The following is a 20319-nucleotide window of genomic DNA, read 5'->3' as shown; positions in this document are numbered from 1 at the left end:
CTCAAGCAACCCTCCCGGCTCAGCCTCCCAAAGTGCTGATATTACAGGCATGAATCGCTGAGCCCAGCAAAAAATGTTAATTAATATAGTATTAGTATATTATAATTATACTGCATTAATGAATAACATAGTATAATCCCTTTTTTATAAAACTTCATTTTCTAAAATTTTGAAATCTAGATTTTAAATCTTAAACATCTACATTTGATAGTAATTTTTTACAATTCGATATTATGAGTAACAGCCATTTTTAATACATGAAACTGTTTTCTACTCCTCTTGTTTTATTGCTCACTAGCTATCATGTCTGTGGTGTTCTCTCTTACTCCCCCTGCACTGAATATATAGAACACTTTGATTTCAGTTCTGATAGAATGCAGAATTCCTCCAATAGAACTAAAAAACAAAAGATGGAAAGCAATAGTGGAAAAGTATGTTAAGCTCTACAAACCAGAGTACACTATATTTACAAAATTTTAAAATCCTGAATGAATCAATAAATTTCGGTAATTTTTTGGTCAGTATCAAAATACTAGCTGAGAAGAGTTTCTTCATAAATGTTCTGAACTCTACTTTTATATATCATCGATTCCCAAAGAAATTTAAGCTGATAAAAAGTGCCAGAATTTCTTATAAAGAGACTCTTCCTGTCCTTTTCCTTCCTTCTTTCAGTCTTTTAAAGGCTATTTGTCCTTCTCTTCTGTAGGAGAATAAAGTATGAGAATTTTTACTTTTCTACTGCTTGACTTCAGGAATATTAAAAACATTATAAAAAGGCCGGGCACAGTGTCTCGTGCCTGTAATCCCAGCACTTTGGGAGGCCAAGGTGGGAGGATCACCTGAGGTCAGGAGTTGGAGACCAGCCTGGCCAACATGGTGAAACCCCATCTCTACTAAAAATACAAAAATTAGCTGGGTGTGGTCGCAGGCTAATTACTCGGGAGGCTGAGGCAGGAGAATCACTTGAACCTGGGAGGCAGAGGTTACAGTGACCCGAAATCACACCACTGCCCTCCAGCCTGGGTGACAGAGAAAGACTCCATCTTTAAAAAAAAATATATATATGTTTGTGTGTGCGTGTGTGTATATATATATATAAATTCCTTTAAAAGTTTTGTCTTATGTATAGTAAAATGTGTAGATGGGCAAGAAACATGTGTTCTTTTGAGAAAAACTTGAAATGCTTACACATCTTAAATTTTATTAGGATCAGCCTTGTAATGCTCCCAGAAGTGCTTCGTTCCTGAAAATATTTTTACCAACTAAAATTCTTCTAAGATCTACCAAAAAGAGCACTGCAGTAATGCTTTTGCCTTACAATTTTGTTGACGTGTGTCCTTTGTTAGACATAAGAGAGCAAAGTTGAGAATTCCTGAACAACCTATAGCTTGGGAATTAAAAAAATATTTCTAAAGCATATGCCAAGTTCCCTACTAAATTGTACAAGAATCATTATTCTAAAGGAATTTGTAAATGAATATTGTAAGCCAATGCATTGCAGAAATATTAGTACATACCTTGTTTTTCCAGATGGTGTGAAAGGCTGTATCCACTGTGTACTGATTTGGTTGACAGGTATGAATGGCTGCCAGCCTGTCTCTAAGGCAGCACCTTGCTGGCTTGGTAAGCAGGCCTGTCACAGCACGTGTAAGCCAGGGGCTTGCAGTCGTTTTCAGGAGGTTGGTGGTTTGCTTTTTCTTTAGGTTACCATGGAATAGTAGATGCTGCCACCTGGAGGAACTCTTCCCTGAAATTTCCTTAAAATAGAATCTGCTTAAATAATACAGCCAACAGAAATTAGGACTTTAAAAAAAGAAAACAAAATGTGAACATCTGAAAATTCAGGTTGTATTCTGAAATGAGCACTGAGCTAAAAGGTAGACAGACTGGGCCCATTATAGATTGTAGAACAGTGGCCTCTTCATCACTCAGGGTGTTGGTTTCTTAATCTATAAAGTGAGAAGATCGAAGAGGCCTTCACAAGGCCCCTGTCAGCTCAGCACCTAGACTGTAACATTATTTGAGGGAAGCTATTTATGGTCATTAACAGCATATGAAACAACGTGTTCAGAATCTAAGAGAAAAAGAATAGGAAGTCAATTGCTTCTGCAGTTGTAAGGACTAGGAATTCTGCAGTGTTGCAGAATTTGCAGCTTTCCTATAGCATATTCTCCTCAGCCCCTACCATTTAGAAAAGAAATTATTTTTCCAGAGAAGATAAATGCACAAAATAGGCTTCTCTTTTGTTTTGACAAAAGAGAATGGCGTTTCGTTCAAACTCTTTACTTTTCAAGAATTTTGTTGATAATAGAATTAAGGTTAATTGAGGCTCCTTGAAGGAGGCAGATGGAAGAGGGAATCATTTTTAAAGCAGATTACTATAGCACAGCTGGAAGAAACTCATTTCTGGAAATTGGAGTGCTTTAAACTATACAGGGCTTTGTTTAAACTGTACCTAGTAAGTCTCCCTCTCCTCCTAAAGATGGGCGTTAGGCTTAAATATAACAGAAGCCTTGTTTGTCCTTCCAGAGGATGGACGGATGTCTGTGTGTGTGAGAAAGATTTAAAACATTGCACCTAGGCATGTGTAGCCTTTTGGAGGGAAGAGACTCTGCATATTGGATGGTGTTCTAGCATAATCTTGAGTGCAAATACATGAAACATGCCACTGATGGAAATATTTCAAATACCAAGCAATAGCAAAAATGGAGGCTCAATATCAGACCAGCAGAAAGGAGTCTCAACTTGTAATCCACTAAAGCAGACTTACTTAAAAAGTGGTATCTGGAAGCTAAATCCAGGGAGCCTGAGACTTTTCACAGATCGCACCTACTGCTCTGATGATCTGCATACTTCATCTGCTGATCAATAACTGGCTTCTAGAGAACCCTCCATGTTCTTCTGGGGTGAGTGTAGATACTCAGAGTGTGACATGGATCTTACAGATGCTCCCTGCCTTTTCTCTCCTTCGTTTCTGACACAGAACACAGAGAAGTATTGCAGGGCTCCATTTGTTTTATGGGAAATGCTCTGTATCCAAGTGCCAGCTGAGATCATTAGCCACGCTGAAATTCATTGACTAGTACTGTGCTAAGGTTGCCGCTAGATGTTGTTAACAGAGTTAGTGATCTTTGGTTATGGTGGTTAGCAACCCCATTTATCTATTACGTACTACCAGTGAAATAGTTTAAAATTCATGTTGCACCTAAAATTGATCCCACATAAATAATTCAGGCTATTTTAGCATTCAATTGATTTTTTTTCTCACTTAAAAAAAACTGAGATATAATTTACACACAGCAGTATTCACAGACTGTAAGTGTGCAGTTCAGTGCATTTTGGCAGTCATATACATCCATGTAATCTCCGTTAGCTTTTGAATTGGAAAAATGTTAGGCTTAGATAATGATGTGGAATTTGAAAGATGTGATGTTGTAGCACATCTTTGAGGGCTGGAGTGCCATGTTCACACTGGCTGTGAACCTCAGCCTCCGAGCCCCCAGCCCTGATGGAAAGTCACCATTTACCTCTTTTGCTCAGTTCTGATGTACTAGCACTCCTGTGTTTTACAAACAATCAGTCTTGTGCTGTTGTCTTCACGTTCTACTATGTGCGCTCCACTGTAGCCTCGTGCTACGTGCTTAGTGTTACTCTGTCATGGTTTGCTTTGCAGGTCCCTGTTCTAAGGCATACCTGCCGTTTTGAAACTTCATAACAGGTTTCTAGAATTCCTATTTTAATAAAAGAATCTTAGGACTGAAAGGGATCTCAACATAAAACTTTTCTGTCACTGTAGTGGGCCTAGACTAATGGTGCTGTATTTTTGTCAGGATATGACCAAAAAAGGCCATCTCTTGTCTTCCTGGGGCTGTGTATTCAGGTGGTACCTGATTGCTGTTTCAATATTTTACTAAATCCTGTTTGCTTTGCTGAATTCTTCTTGGCTTACCTTTTATACTGCAGTGAAACATGATCCAGTAAGTAAAATATTTGTAATATAAAAATTTCGGTTAGAAATTTGTGTGACTTTTGCGTGGTTCTTTTCAGACCACTTTCACATATGGATAGTGATGGCTCAAGCTGATGTGTCCTTTCAGAGTGGGCAAATAAGGACCATTCACAAACCTGATTTTCCGTTTCTCAAGGGAAAATTTGCCTTTTGATATTCCTTTATTGAAAAATAGAGGACTTTTTCCTAGATGTCTTTCTCAGGCATATGTTTTCTCCCCTTGAATGAGTAGTATGCCGGAGTAAGGCCCTAGAGAAGAGAAGATCAGAGTTAGGAAAACCTTAAATTAAAAGATTAAGCTATATGGAAAAACTATTAACATGTCACAGTTAGTGGTAAATAAGAGTATGTTAAATTAAGATATAAAGGAAGAGCTTGTAATCCCAGCACTTTGGGAGGCCGAGACGGGCGGATCATGAGGTCAGGAGATCGAGACCATCCTGGCTAACATAGTGAAACCCTGTCTCTACTAAAACATAGAAAAAATTAGCCGGGCGCGGTGGCGGGCGCCTGTAGTTCCAGCTACTGGGGAGGCTGAGGCAGGAGAATGGCATGAACCCGGGAGGCGGAGCTTGCAGTGAGCCAGGATCGTGCCACTGCACTCCAGCCTGGGCGACAGAGCGAGACTCCGTCTCAAAAAAAAAAAAAAAAAAGATATAAAGGAGGAAAAGTAATGTTAAAAAAATAACCTGGTTTTCTATCCCTGTTTTTAGTCCAGCAAACTAAGTGTGGATATTCTCATTTACATTTATTATCTGTCCTATTAGAACATTGAATTGTCTATAAGAAGCCTTTAAACTTGTATAATATGGCACTTTATGCTTTGCAAAGTTTTGTTTGTTTGTTTTTGAGATGGAGTCTGTCTGTTACCCAGGCTAGAGTGCAGTGACGTGATCTCCGCTCACTGCAACCTCCGCCTCCTGGGTTCAAGCAATTCTCTGCCTCAGCCTCCCAAGTAGCTGGGATTACAGGTGCCTGCTACCATACCTGGCTAATTTTTGTATTTTTAGTAGAGACAGGGTTTCACCATCTTGGCCAGGCTGGTCTTGAACGCCTGACCTCGTGGTCCACCTGCCTCGGCCTCCCGAAGTGCTGGGATGAGCCATTGTGCCCAGCCAGAGTTTTTCTTTGTGCCTTTCTTTTTACTTTTCAGAGATTTCAACATGCTACACCATGTAACTCTCACATTGACTCTGAAGTAGACAGGACAAATGATAAATTTCCAACTAAAGATGAAAACGGGGGCCACAGTGCTTCTGAGGGATGTTTTCAAGGTTATATGGCAAGGTAGTTATAGTAACTCTGCAAATTTAAGAAACCAACAGGTAAATTGATTAAAACCTCATTAGCATTAGTGCGACCCCTACCCAAGGTCCTTTTCTGCATCTTAAAAGCATTTGTCATTTTTGTACCATCTTCACGTCTTCACATCTTGTAGATTCCAAGTAAAGGAAACCTCAGATAATCCTTGGGCCAAACAAAGAAGAAAATTAGTCCTGAGGTTTTAAGAGTTTAGGGTATTTTTAAAATTTTGAGCCATAGATCTTGTCTGTCTTTAGCTAATATTCATACATTTTCAAATGCATTCAGTAGAAAGGGGAGAGCAGTGGAAAGAATAAGGGCTTACTTGTTTTGAATCCAACTACTTCCTCCTGGGTTTTGACTTTGAGCAAGTTACTAAATTTCTCTGGATCCTTGATTACTTAATATCTACAATGAAATATTACCTCATTTTGTAAGGATTGAGTGAAATAGTCATAAAGCCTTAGTTTTCTTTTAGCCTTTGAATCACTCTTAAGGGATGGAAAAAAGAAATCACATTTCTCTTTTGTCCTCCCCCTATTCATTCCACATGTGAATAGTGATTGTGGTGTTTTATAGTGGGTGGCAGTGGTGTATCCCCCATTCTTCATATATTTTAAAGAGAGTTAGTCATCATTTACCCCTCTTCATTTTTATTGTTTGTAGTATCAGTAGGTTTGGGGGATCTTTTAAAGCTGACAAGAATGTCATCGTTCCTGCCTTTCTTTGGTTTCTCCTTTCATAGAGGATCTTCAAATGCTTCCTTGAAAGAAGAAGAATGTAAAGAGCCTTTGCTTTTCCATTCTGGGGATCATTACCCCTTATCCGACGGAGATTGGTCCCCTTTAGAGACGTAAGTATCTTTGAAATTTCTTGGTTTCTTGAAAGAGGAAGGAGGATGTATTAATTAGCTTTTCTGTTAATCTATAGTAATGATATTTCCCGTTTCTCTCACACAGCCGAGGAACTGAATGTTTACTTCTAACATAAATATGAATCTTTTCAATGATTATTTTATTTCTAAATTTGATCTGACTTACTCTAACAGTGTTGGCCAGTTGTGGATCTGTATAATCAGCATGGAATTTAGCCATCTACATTTTTTTTTTCTTCTTTTCCTTTTTCTTTTTAGTAGAGACAAGGTCTCGCTCTGTTGCCCAGGCTGGAGTGCAGTGGCACACTCATAGTTCACTGCAGCCTTAAACCCCTTGGCTCCCGTGATCCTCCCGCCTCAGCCTCCTGAGTAACTGGGACTACAGGCATGCACCACTGTGCTCAGCTAAGTTTTAAATTTTTTGTAGAGACAGAGTCTCGCTATTTTGCCCAGGCTATTCTTGAACTCCTGGCCTCAGGTGATCCTCTCGTCTTGGCCTCCCAAAGCACTGGGATTACAGACATGAGACATTGTGCCCACTCATCTACAATTGTTAAAAATTCTCATCTTTTAGTGTCAACTGTTGGCTGTAACTGAATAATATAGTGGGGAAAAAAGTATAGCCATAACTGTTTATTCTGCAATCAAATCCTCGGGTGTTGTGTTAATTTGCCTGCTCTTCCTTAGCCTACAAAATTATCTTCTTTCTCATTGACTTCTTGTGAAAAGCAAATGAGATTATGAATATGCAGTGTTTACAAAGGACCTGGTAAGTTCTCTTAAGTACTAGTTGATGTCATTTTTAGTATTATTAAAGAACTCAGGTGGAAGAAATACTCGATCTTCCCTTCCGTGGAGTTTTTATATATGCAGGATAAAGTCGATATATTCACATTTGTTTCTTTTCATCTGTCAGGCTCAGCAACACTGAAGGTTTCCCGACTTTCAAGTCATCTTGTGTCTTTGTTCTGTTTGCAGCACCTATCCCCAGACGGTGTGTCCTAAGAGTGATTCCGAGCTGGAGGTGAAACCTACTGAGAGCCTGCTCAGATCTGAGTCTCACATGGAGTGGACGTGGGGCGGATTCCCAGAGTCCACCAAGGTACTAGGGTTTACTTGCCTGTGGAAAGTGTCTGATTAAACAAGTGAAGAATCCCTCCACCCAGTAAACGAGGCAGTTTCTGACTGAGCTCTCGTGAATGTAAATGATAGTGCTCTCATGTCATAAAAATTCAAAGTTAACATTTTTTGTAACGTTTGGACTATATATTTGCAACCGAAGGAATTCAGCAGTATTTTGTGTATATTTCTATTTACTGAATAATAATGATTGTCAATTATTATAAGGAAATTTTAAAAGACACCTTAAACTAAAATTTTCACACTGCATTTTTATTTTTTATTTTTTTGGAGACAGGGTTCTTGCTCTGTCACCCAGGCTGGAGAGCAGTGGGTGCAGCCAAAGCTCACTGCAGCCTCAACCTCCTGGACTCAGGTGATTCTCCCACACCAGACTTTCAAGTAGTTGAGACTGCAGATGTGTGCTCCCACACCCAGTTAATTTTTTAGTTTTTATTTTTTGTAGAGACAAGGTCTCACTATAACAGCTTGGTCCGATCTCAAACTCCTGGGCTCAAGAGATCCTTCTGCCTTGGCCTCCCTAGAGTGCTGGGATTACAGGTGTGAGCCGCCATCCCCAGCCAACACTGAAATTTTAAACAAGAAGTTGTTAAACCTTTTTTTGCCAGCTCATAATGAAAGAAGAAAGAACTGGGAAGATAAATTTCTTGAGAGAGAAAATGTTTAGATCTTCTGTTGAATTTAGGTTTTTTAAACATACATTTTGCTTATATTTGTGATCGAATTTAGACTTGCTACTTTTACACTGTTTTAACAGAGCCTTAATGTGGTCCAAGGAGGGCTAAATTTTCATTTAGTTTTCTCCCCCAAAATGAGTATTTTTTACTTCTTAGTAACTGAAGATTGTCAGTTTCCTCAGTCTTCTCCAGTATAACTTTTCAGTAGAACATTTAATGTATACCTTTTTTTTTTTGAGATAGAGTCTCGCTCTGTCACCTAGACTGGAATGCAGTGGTGCCATCTCTGCTCACTGCAACCTCCATCTCCCCGGTTCAAGCAATTATCTTGCCTCAGCCTCCTGAGTAGCTGAGATTACAGGCCCCTGCCACCATGCCTGGATAATTTTTGTATTTTTAGTAGAGACAGGGTTTCATCCTGTTGGCCAGGCTAATCTCAAACTCCTGACCTCAAGTGATCTGCCCGCCTTGGCCTCCCAAAGTGCTGGGATTGTAGGCGTGAGCCACCGTGCCCGGCCAGAACATTTAGAAGTATCACGATATTGAGCAAAATGCAATTATTAGTTTTTCTCACTTTATTATGGAATTTTTACATGTACAAAGTAAGATATTTAATGAATGTGTTAAGTTAAAAATAGAATGAACACATTGCCAGATTATAACAAATACCCTGAAAGTAGTTTAATTTTTAAATAATTTAACTTTTTTAGGTCAGCAAAAGAGAGCGATCTGACCATCATCCTAGGACAGCTACAATTACACCATCAGAAAATACCCATTTTCGGGTAATTCCCAGTGAGGACAGCCTCATAAGTGAAGTTGAGAAGGATGCTTCCATGGAAGACACTGTCTGTACCATAGTGAAGCCCAGACCGAGAGCCCTGGGTACACAGATGAGCGACCCAACGTCTGTGGCAGAGCTTCTCGAACCTCCTCTTGAGAGTCCTCAGATTTCATCTATGTTAGATGCAGACCACCTTCCCAACCCAACCTTAGCGGAGGCGCCCTCAGAATCCAAACCAGCAGCTAAAGTAGACTCGCCGTCAAAGAAGAAAGGTAATCATTTGTTTAATTTGGCTCCAGGTACTCTCAAATTAGATGGCAAATTATTTCAGTGTTCCACATAACATGTGATGGGTGCCTCTGTATTTGTACTCACCAGTCAAAACCCATCACACACTTTCTTTTTCTTTTTTTTTTTTTTTTAGCTGGAGTTTTGTTCTTGTTGCCCAGGCTGGAGTGCAATTGGCGTGATCTTGGCTCACTGCAACCTCTGCCTCCTGGGGTCAAGCAGTTCTCCTGCCTTAGCCTCCTGAGTAGCTGCAGTTACAGGCACACATCATCATCCCCAGCTGATTTTTTGTATTTTTAGTAGATACGGCATTTCACTATGTTGGCCAGGCTGGTCTCGAACTCCTGACCTCAGGTGATCTGCCCGCCTCGGCCTCCCAAAGTGCTAGGATTACAGGTGTGAGTCACCATGCCCAGGCCCCTCACTCACTTTCTTAAATTGCTTTCCATGGCATCCCCCTGGAAAGTCCAGTTGGAGCAGGGCCTGACTTTCACACTCTTGTCTCCCGGCTGTTGCTACTCAGTGGGTTCTTGAGAAGCATTTACTGAGAAAATAAATAATGAGTTGTAATCAACTGGTGAGTAAAATTAACCACTTGATTGATTAGGTATGTCAGTAAAGTGAAGTAGAATCTTAAAAAATTAGAATAGAGAAAAAATGTTTTCACTTGAAACATCTTCTTAGTTGAGGCTAAATTAGGTAGGTTTTTTAGCAGTAATATTGGATAAAAATAAACGCATACTAATTATGAGAATGTGATCTCTTGTGCTGATTATTTCCCTTTAAAATAGGTAGAAGGCTGGGTGCAGTGGCTCACACTTGTAATCCCAGTACTTTGGAAGCCGAGGCAGACAGATCACTCGAGCTCAGGATTTCAAGATCAGCCTGGGCAACATAGTGAAACCCTGTCTCTATCAAACATGAAAAACTGAGCCTGGCGTAGTGGCATTGTCTGTGGTCCCACCCAAGCTGAGGTGGGAAGATAGCTTGAGCCCTGGGGGCAGAGGTTGCAGTGAGCCAAGATGACACCACCCCATGCCAGACCCTGTCTCAAAAATAATAATAATAATAAATAAAAATTACCTTAAAAATTATTCTAATCACCTGAGCCCAGGGAGGTCAAGACTGCAGTGAGCTGTGGTTGTACCACTGCCCTCTAATCCATGTGACAGAATGAGACTCTGTCAAAAAAAAAAATAAAATAGGTAAAGAAAACATCCAACTCCTGGTTCAACAGTTCTTCCTCACTTTTGGAACACAAGTTTAATCAATCAGAACATCCTTACTATTTGAAAATAAAAAGCCAACCATCGCTACTTGGTACAGTAAGAGTCGGAACAGACATACTGAGAATCCTGGCCTTGGATCCTATTTTTAGGAAAGTGTGAAACCTTCCCTAAAATTACCCAACATCGTATATAGCCAGCTACCTATTTCACTTAAAAAAAAAAAAAAAAAAAAAAAAAAAATTCTAGCGCCAAAGATTAGGTAATTATAAACCAACTTAATATATATTCACTGCAGGTATGGACCTTCAAGGTCACTCAGAAATAATTTATCTAAAATGAAAGAATGTGACTGTCAAAGGTGTTCATGGTCAAATTCAGCCATCTAGCTAATGGTGGCTTAACTTGGCACCTGCTCTTCCACCAAAGGCCTGTAGCCATTTGTTCTGCTCTAAGACATGTTAAGGAGGGAAATCCAGTTCTTTTAGGATAAATGCTTTGTTTTTGGAACTAATGACCCTTGTTCTTTAGCACACAGTGCAGGATCTGACTAGAGACAGGAACCCTGAGTGGTTTTTACTATTCTTTGGCCTCATTCTTTTTCCCCTCTACTTTTTATTATACATTTTGCCTTCCCTCTCTCCTTCTCAACCCCTCTCTCCCTACATCTCTCCATTCATCCACATGCAGTGTTTTATTAATAAAACATTTGAAAACAAATTGCAGGCATGACATTTCATTCTTAGATATGCCAGGATATACCTTCTAAGAATGTGAACATTCTCTGCATTGCCCCAGTACTATTGTCATCTTGAAGAATTCATGTTTACATTTCCCTAGTTGTACCAAGAATATTTTTTTAGCTGGCCTGTTTCCCAAGCCAAAATCACATCAGGGTTCACATGTTGCATTTTATTTTTATGTTTCTTTTAATTGATCTTTTTTATTTTAGAACGCCCTCTCATATACTCATACCCACTCTACACCCGTGATAGTAACCTTTTAAAGAGCCCAGCCAGTGTCTTCCAGGCTCTCTCATGTCCTGGATTTGTCTGTTTTTTTGAAGGTGACATTCCTGTATTTTCTTAACTGGTAGTTAGCTCTAGAACATACTGCCCACTAGAAATGGAATATGAATCACATGTGTCATTTTGAATCATCTCATTGCCGATTTTAAGAAAGTAAAATAAGGTGAAATTAAGTTTACTGATATATTTCATCTAAGCCAATAAATCCAAAATATAATTTTACTGTGGAATCAATATAAAATTATTAATGAAGTATCTTAATTTTGTTTACCTCACTTTAGCAACAGTTTAAATGCTCAGTACCCACATGTGGCTGGTGGTCACTAGAGTGGGCAGTACGGGTCTAGAGGCTTAGAGTTATTGTTTGAATTGCAGATCACTTTATTGCATATATTGGGTACTCATATTGTATCTCGTGATGACCACTAATAGTAATGCTGAACGTGATTATTTAAGATGTTATCTGCCGCATCTATCCATTGTGAAGTGTTTTTTGTCCTTTTGTAGTTGGAAGGTAACGCAGGGTGGATACTTGGGCACCATGTGAATATCCTGTGCCCAGACAACCTTCCCTTCATGGTTTTAGAGTAATGCCCTCATTCCCGATGCACGTCGTTGCCTTAAGTTTGGTCATGCTTGTTCTTACCTATAAATATAAAAAAGACTTCACCATTAAAATATAAATTATTTAGGGGCTAGTATTACTCAGTTAACAGCAAATGAGAAAATAAGTAAAATCAAAGTATGTGTGTGAAGCACTGAACTTCTCTTCTATTGGCATGGATGGCTGAGAACCAACCTAAGTAAAAAGGTTGGTTGACACCTTTAAAATTAAAACCCTATTCAAATCCTGCTTGTCAGTCTTACTGTTTGCAAACCTGTGTGTGTTTTGCAAAACTGTAAACGAAGAATAACTAAATTCTTGCCTCTGATTTTTTTTTTAAAACAGGTGTTCACAAAAGAAGCCAGCACCAGGGACCTGATGATATTTACCTTGATGACTTAAAGGGTCTAGAACCTGAAGTTGCAGCTCTTTATTTCCCTAAAAGGTAGAGTGGTCCTTGTTTATTGAAGGATAGCTCTGAAATAGTCTAATTATTTCTAGAGTAAAACATTTTATCTCAGGAAAAAAGAACAACATGATGGTATCCTTTAGCTAAATGTGATGATGGCTTCAGGTTTTGGAAAATTTAGAAGTAGTTCATGTGTTATTTCAATATAGTGACTTGAAATTAATAATTACTTATGAAGACATTCTCAATACAATGAGGAGAGATACTAGTTAAACCTACATAAGGGTATATGACTTCTGATTCGCTTTTCCTGTAGTGGTTAATACAAACTCAACATGCTTGGGGAAATTTTTTAGCATTTATTTTATTATGTGTTTTAAAAGAAACACATCTTTATTTGAAAATGTTTTCCAAAGAATGCTTTTACTCCTTTGGAGTCTGAGATCCTGAGCCTTTTCTGAGCCGGGTCTGGGTCTGGTGAGGCGCTGCCCCAGCCGCCCGTGCTCCCCACATGCCCTGAAGCCCCACAGCTGTCACCCAGCCTCCCTCACTGTCCCGCACCATTTTCCCTTTGAATTAATTCAAATAAGAGCCTCAAATATGATTCACCTGGACTGCCTGCCCAAGTTCATTTCCACTCTTAGGAGAATTCTGTTAAACTGTTACTCTGTGGTTACAAAAGAACAGCTTTTCTCCACGGAAAATGTGACTTGAATATACCGAGCCATAGGCACACATAATTAAACACTTGTAATGAATTACTGAGAAGTGTATTTTGTTTTTTATTTGGAATAGAAAGATGGGATTGACATAAGGCTATTTAAATTTTTGACAGGTGTTTTGGGAAAGTTCTTAAAACTCCTTTCTAGCTCTGTCCTAAATTTATCTCAACATATCTACTTCATTTGAAGTAATAGTTGGATTTTTTGAAGGTGAAAAAACTGAAGCGGCTTTATTTTAACAGTAGGAAAGTTCAAATATAAGCTCTCATAGAATTACCACCTTTTCCCCACATTTCCTAGGCCTTAATCATTTATATTGGTATTCCTTAAGTATATGTCTTAGTTTCTCTTTTAAAAAGTGAGGAGAGTAACTAAGGTGATGATACCTTACTCCACACTACTGTAATTTACCTGTTCACAGTCACTGTCCATGCGCTAAGGAAGCTTCTTACCTCATTAACTACTTCTTGAAACATTTCATAAATATTTAAAGATAGGGAGTGAGACTCTTGTAATCCATATAAGCATAGTCATGTCGTGATCCTTACCATCTTCATTACCAAATTTACAATATTGGTAATTATCACTGAACTTTAGTATAAATCACACACTTTTGTATTCGGTGGCATCCTGAGTCAGATGGCATCCCCACGTTTGTAGATGTTGTTACTGGTTGGGGTAACACTAACTGCTATAGAGGTGGAACCCCTGATCTTGTTGGCCTACCGCGATGGAATTTTGTTTCTTGCCCCTGTGAGAACGTGCTGCGTTGGTGTTTCAGGGGAGGCCTTGCCCATAGGGATTCAGGAACACAGGCGCCTTTCACCTTGAGGCTCTCCCATCCCCATGGGGTCTCAGAGTCCAGAGTTTACGGGCAGCAGAGAAAGGAATGAGCATCGCATAGGAGAGGGCCCCTGGGGAGGGGCACCACGTATCCCTTATTCACGGCTTGGTCATGTGCTCACGTGGCCACACCTGACTGCAGGTGGGCCTTGCCGTGTGCCCCAGAGAAAGAGGACACAGGTGTGGTGAACACGGAAGGGTTGGCCCTTGCCCCTTACCTCCAGTATAACAACAGTTCTGCTGATTTTCTGTTTCCAGTGAGAACATTCTGTCAGTCCAGTTAATCTCAATTTTGTGGGTGTGAGTGTGCATTGCTATTAAGAGAAAAAAATATCCAAAAACCTGAATTTTTTTTGTTGATTCAAATGCAAAACAGCTTTTGAAACTGTTTAGTTATAACATATCTGTAGTCTGCTGCCACCTACTGCTCGAAGATGAGATTTGTTGGAAAGAGCGAGTAAACCGCTGGGTCATTGTTTTTTTAAATCAATATGAAAAATACTGACTTTTTGAATAAAATAAGTGAATTTGAAAATTCTCAATATCTCAAATGTGAGCTGAAATACCTGTTGAAAGGGTATAGAGTAGTAAGCATTGGTGACCATGAGACTTAAGATGCTGTGCCGTTCGTGATTGTTCGCTCTCATATTTGCACTTCATTGTATAAGGTTTCCCTTGATCGCCTTCTGAAACCTGGCTTCTGTGCCTTATCTTGAAAAATGAAAATATTCAGGAACCTCATCTTTAGCTCCTGGAAGGACAGTTACGGATATCCAGTTTATTTCTCACTGCGTTTCTTTTTCTGGGTGGGTCTTGCCCCTGGAGAATTTGCTCGTTGAATTTCCCCTTCCTTCTTTGTGAGGTGACAGGCGAACTTAGGAAAGCCTTAGTTTTTAAAGAATATAACCTTGGACTACAGTAATTTTCTACAGGATGTGTAAAGTGCCACAGCTTTTTCTAGGACGTTAGGATCAAAGGTTTCCAAGCATCAGATTTTCTTAATTACCCTGTCATTTTCATCATGGAAATGTAAATAAATACTTACAACTATTTTACTCCTTTAATTAAAAATCAGAAAGGCCATAGTTGAAATGTTTGCATTATTGTGAATGACCGTAGTGATTTTGTGACATATTTACTATATTCACAGTTACTTTCTCACTAGTACTATATTAGGTTATCTTTAATGTCATTTATGATACAATTCTAAACCCTACCTAAGAAAAGTTATGCCTGATTGTAGGTCCATCTGTTCTTTTTAGGGGATGTGTTATTTGGTTTGAGCCTCCAGAGAACCATGCAGTAAACCAGGAATTCAGGGAGTTGTAATAATGCAGATCTTTTTCCCCATCCCCTGCCCAGTGAATCGGAGCCCGGCTCCAGGCAGTGGCCTGAGTCTGACACACTCTCCGGCTCCCAGTCCCCACAGTCTGTGGGAAGCGCAGCTGCAGATAGCGGCACTGAGTGCCTCTCAGATTCTGCCATGGACTTGCCTGACGTTACCCTCTCCCTTTGCGGGGGCCTCAGTGAAAATGGAGAAATTTCAAAAGGTACGTTGGGTGTTGGTGTCCTGTCTTCCTTTCAGAGAGCAGTCTGGTCATCACTTGGTTAAAACTTGCCGTGTAAGCAATATCCTGCCGTTTCAGGATATGTAAGTTCTTTAGTGATTTTGTGCAGGTAACAGGTATATTCTGTAATATCAGACCCTTACACCCTCATTTAAGGTCTTAATTGACACCTGTTTATGGGGTGGCTTTGAGGTAGTGTGCCCTTAAAGGCTCTAATTTCAAGTTAAGATGTTGGGAGTTATCAGGCCGCCCTGTTTTCTGAGCCGTCAGGGTGGGATCATCACACTACACCAGTTTTCCCGTCTGTAAAGTTACTGAAACATTTGTGGGAGTGGGGCCCAGCTGCCCTTCTGGAAAGCACTGGGCCTTAGACATGAATATAGGGCCCGGAAGTTGTAGAAAATTGATTGTCCACTGAGTAAAGGGTCTTTCTGGCAAAAATTAGGAGGATTACTTCCTGTATAAGGCTGGAGGGTTGGCCCACGAGAGTAAAGCTTGCTCAGGAGTCGAGAGGGAGTTTATCAGAGATGTCAGGACGCGTTTAGGCTGGGCTGAGTGCCGTGTGCATCTGTCCTCAATTCATCAGCATTTTTTTTTTTAACCTTTCTTTTTGAACTGAACTCTTCTTAGTATTTCTCAGTTTGGCCTGTGGCCCCTGTTTGATTTTCCTCTAAGGAAATATTTTCTTTCCATGACTACTGTCATCTTTTGTCTTCCCTTTCCCTTAGAGAAACTGAAGGCATGATGTGGCAGACTGTGTGGCCAGAGGCTCAGGACCAAGTGTTCCTGAAGTCTTTCCTTTCCAGGGTCACAGGAAGCTCATTATGTGTCTTCTCTGTCTCTCCATTGTTTGTTTGCTTTATATTTTGCAAGAAATTTAAAGTGTGATATGGCCTGTGGTTCATTCTAGGGACAAAGTTAAATAGGTCACATTCTTTTTGTAATCCTCCCAAATGTTCAGTTTAAAAAATTATATGTGAAGGAATGAGAAATACAAAATATGTAAAATATAAAAGTTACACCTTTGTTTTAAATATTGGTGACTTAGTCTGGTAGAGTTTCCAGAGGCAGAAATGGAAGTAAAGGTAAGTAATACACACATTGCCTGGAGAAACAATCCAAGTGAGCAGTGTCTCTGTTAGCCTAGATCTGAGAGAATACAGGTTTAGGCACAGGGTACAAAAATTCATGGGAAGCCCTCATTCACTCTGTAAGAACTCTGGATTTATTTCACAGACCTTGAGCCAAATTCTAGGGTTTGTTTGTTTGTTTGTTTTTAATTCTCCAAGCAATCGTAAGATACGTGTTTTGTTGTTGTTGTTGTTTTTATTATTTAAGACAGAGCCTTGCTCTGTCACCCAGGCTGGAGTGCAGTGGCACCATCTCAGCTCACTGCAACCTCCAGCTCCTGGGTTCAAGCGATTGTCATGCCTGCCTCAGCCTCTCGAGTAGCTGGAATTACAGGTTTGCGCCACCACACCTGGCTAATTTTTGTATTTTTAGTAGAGATGGGGTTTCACCATATTGGCCAGGCTAGTCTGTAACTCCTGACCTCAAGTAATCGGCCTGCGTTGGCCTCCCAAAGTGTTGGAATTACAGGCATGAGCCACTGTGCCTGGCCCAAACAATTTTAAGATATGTTTTGATATAATGTAGCTTGCTAAAGCTGTAAGATTATTCCCCAGTTATGCCGTTGCCTGCCAGTAAAGTTTCTTCCTCTGAGAATAGAACTTAGAGTTTTCGTGTGTGTGTGTGTGTGTGTCTGTCTGTGTTTGTCTTCCATCCCTCTCTAGCCACATCTGTATGTATTTTTTTGAAAGTCTCTGGCGTGTCCCATTTTACTAGTTTGTTTTCACTGGGAGACAGTGGAAAAGGAGAATAGAAAAGAAGTGTTCTTTCTTGTCCTGGGGGGAAAAAAGCATTTGACATTTTGCTTTTGATGAATATTCAAAAATTAGTTTTTTTAGAAAGATGATTTTAGCCTGCAATTTCTGCAGTGCACAGAGTATTATAATAATCTCATAGGGATTTATATAATCTCTAACCAAATTGATTATTATTTTACATTGCAGAAAAATTCATGGAGCATATCATTACTTATCACGAATTTGCAGAAAACCCTGGACTTATAGACAATCCTAACCTTGTAATAAGGATATATAATCGGTAAATACTCCAGCTTTTATAATTGTTAAATACTCTTGCTGTTTTTTTACAAGCGCCATTTTTAACTGTTACTTATCAAAGTTTTCCTTCTTACAAAACTTGTCATCTCATATAAATTAGCCACTGGGCAATGACTTTGAAGTGAAAGTAAAGCTTCAATTTTATTTTTAAATGAAGCATTGAAATGTTACTCTGTTTGATAGATTTTACAGCTTTTCTGTTCAGAGAAGTTGTGCTTGAAGCTGTGATTCATGTGACAAAAAATTTAGCTGATCATCTTTATTGAAAAGAATGAGCAATTTTGTATGTCACTTCTCTCCTCTCTCCCTTCCCCATTCCCTCCCCTTCTCTCTTGCTCACTTTCACTATGTAATGGTTTTGCACAATTTTTGTTTCTCACAGTTACTATAACTGGGCTTTGGCAGCTCCCATGATCCTTAGCTTGCAAGTATTCCAGAAGAGCTTGCCTAAGGTGAGGCGATCCACCATCTGCTGCCTTTCTGAAAGCATCCACTGTGTCCAGTACTTACACAAATCCATATGTGCATATTTCTGACCTGGGTACTAGTCAAAGTTTTACTTGAGCTTAATATTTAATATAAAAGATCAAAGTTATATGTACCCACTCAAAATATCTCATGCTGAAACTCTAGGAAATTAGCAGAGCTGCCACTTCTTTATTTCATTTTTAGTAGATATAAATACTAGTTTCTGATGGTCTGTAAAAGTTGAGAGATTTTACTAATCATAAGTTAAATATGGACATGAATGAAAAAAATGTTTTCTCCCATTAATATGGGAAGAAGCAGCAAGAAGAAGGTGATGTAGCCAAGAGAAGCTTGACATCAGTGTGGTTAGGGCAGATGGTGGCTAACATACCTGTTATATACAAATTCACAATTGGTTTTTAATCTGTCCACCAAGAAGACATCATCAGCCTAGTTGGTCCTCTTAACTCATGAGGACCACATTTTCCAAAGATAGATAAATTAGATTTGCCCACCTGTCAGCCCCTAAGGTCCTACATAGCAGACCACGTGGTCTCATGCCACAGAGCTGTCACAAAGCTGTGCTGCCATGAAAGTAGGACAGGCTGTGTCTCTCGGAGGCGTTAAAAACGCTAGACGTGTCTGGGAGGTGTGGAGAGAGCATCGCTCACGTTCTCACATTCCATAGTAAGGCCCCGTCCTTCAGGCTAGCATAGAAAGTAGGTGCTGTGTGGCCAATAGATTGCCCAGACTAACCCAGCTTGGTTGTTTTCAGGCCACAGTTGAGTCCTGGGTCAAAGACAAGATGCCAAAGAAATCTGGTCGCTGGTGGTTTTGGCGAAAGAGAGAAAGCATGACCAAACAGGTAACAGACCTAGAGGTCATCATTTCCATGGGCTGAAAGAATCTTTCATTTATTCAAAAAACCTTTTTGTCAGGCACAGGAATGTGGACTGTATAGTGCGATCTTACCATATAGCAGTTTCCATTTTTGAGCACTTAAGACGTGCAGGTGCTGTCCCAAGTGCTTTGCATACATTACCTTGGTCCTTTACTGTAGCTCAGCACTAGAGATGTTGGAGTTGCCATTTCACAGGTAAGGAAACGTGGGTGCTTCACGAAGTCACGTAACTGGTGAGAGACGAGCTGGGGCAAGACCTTGAGTCTGACTCCAGAGCCTGTGCTCTTCCTACTGCACTGCATTACCTATCAGATAGGAGCAGAAGATTGTCGTCCCCCTGCACAGCTCCAGATACAAATAACTAGAATCTGTCCCACCAGGTCTCAATGGAAATTCATCCAGAGAACCACACTAAACAGGCAGCAGAGCAAGTTTTTTCCCCAACACCTTCTGAAAAAGAAGGTTCAGGGAGTTTTCACCTGTTTTTCAAATGTCAGAAGGGAAGTCATGCCTGAACCAAGTTCATGTCCACATCAGCATGGGGGCTGCCTTTCAGTCCCTTCTGAACATGCTGAGTTACTCCCAGGAGGAGAAGGAAGCTGGGGACCTAACAAGTGTGGGTCGCTTGTATTATGTTTTGTGACTTGAAATGGTGCTCTTAAAATGCTTTACTTCTGGGTCTGTAGGGACAGTGATTTGCGTAGAAGCACATGACTTCTGTCTTAGGTTTCTAATTCTTTGGCTCAGAGTAGAGAAAGTCTGGTTTTTGAGCATTTTTAAGTTGTGGGTTCAGAAAGCAGTTGTGTTCTTTCCTAGAGAGGGCTGCTGATGCACTTGGCTTATCTGTAGGGAAAAAATTGCATGTTGCCATTATCATCTTGCTGTTACAGCTGCCAGAATCCAAGGAGGGAAAATCTGAGGCACCGCCAGCCAGTGACCTGCCATCCAGCTCCAAGGAGCCGGCCAGCGCCAGGTGGGTGCCCTGTCCTCTGCCCAGCTCATAGCACTCAGGCCCTCCTCGCAGGGCCATTACTTCTAAGTTGATTCTGGCAGCTTATTTAGTTCTTGGGAACATCTTATACAGTTATGACATGATGTGATATATTTGTGCCACTCAGCAGATGACAACTGCTTTTCTAAAAAACATCACCCGCTTAGAAAAATAAATACCCTCCCTCCTTGTGGAGCCGTGGCATCAGCATATGGGAACGGGTTATGAGGAATGTTTTAACCGTGTTGTCCCCGGTGCCCCTGCTCCCCTGCATCCCATCCAGAGCCAAAGGGAGACAT

The 20319-nt window shown here is 40.2% G+C and overlaps 1 protein-coding gene across 7 annotated transcripts in view; it reads left to right on the top strand.

The window, feature by feature from the left end:
* LPIN2 (lipin 2) overlaps nt 1–20319 on the top strand; it is a 127361-nt gene that overhangs the window by 76196 nt on the left and 30846 nt on the right. For all 7 annotated transcript variants that reach the window (XM_073006442.1, XM_073006440.1, XM_007974517.3 and 4 more), the window contains 9 exons: nt 6057–6164; nt 7164–7287; nt 8713–9058; nt 12278–12377; nt 15269–15456; nt 17547–17640; nt 18043–18112; nt 18904–18993; nt 19920–20002. In XM_073006442.1, the coding sequence (XP_072862543.1) occupies nt 6057–6164; nt 7164–7287; nt 8713–9058; nt 12278–12377; nt 15269–15456; nt 17547–17640; nt 18043–18112; nt 18904–18993; nt 19920–20002 (1203 nt within the window). The remainder of the gene's footprint in view (nt 1–6056; nt 6165–7163; nt 7288–8712; nt 9059–12277; nt 12378–15268; nt 15457–17546; nt 17641–18042; nt 18113–18903; nt 18994–19919; nt 20003–20319) is intronic.

Source organism: Chlorocebus sabaeus, chromosome 18, assembly GCF_047675955.1.
Source record: "Chlorocebus sabaeus isolate Y175 chromosome 18, mChlSab1.0.hap1, whole genome shotgun sequence".
NCBI classification, from domain to species: Eukaryota; Metazoa; Chordata; class Mammalia; order Primates; family Cercopithecidae; genus Chlorocebus; species Chlorocebus sabaeus.
Note: the sequence above shows the minus strand (reverse complement) of the source record. Positions and strands in the feature narration are given on the sequence as shown.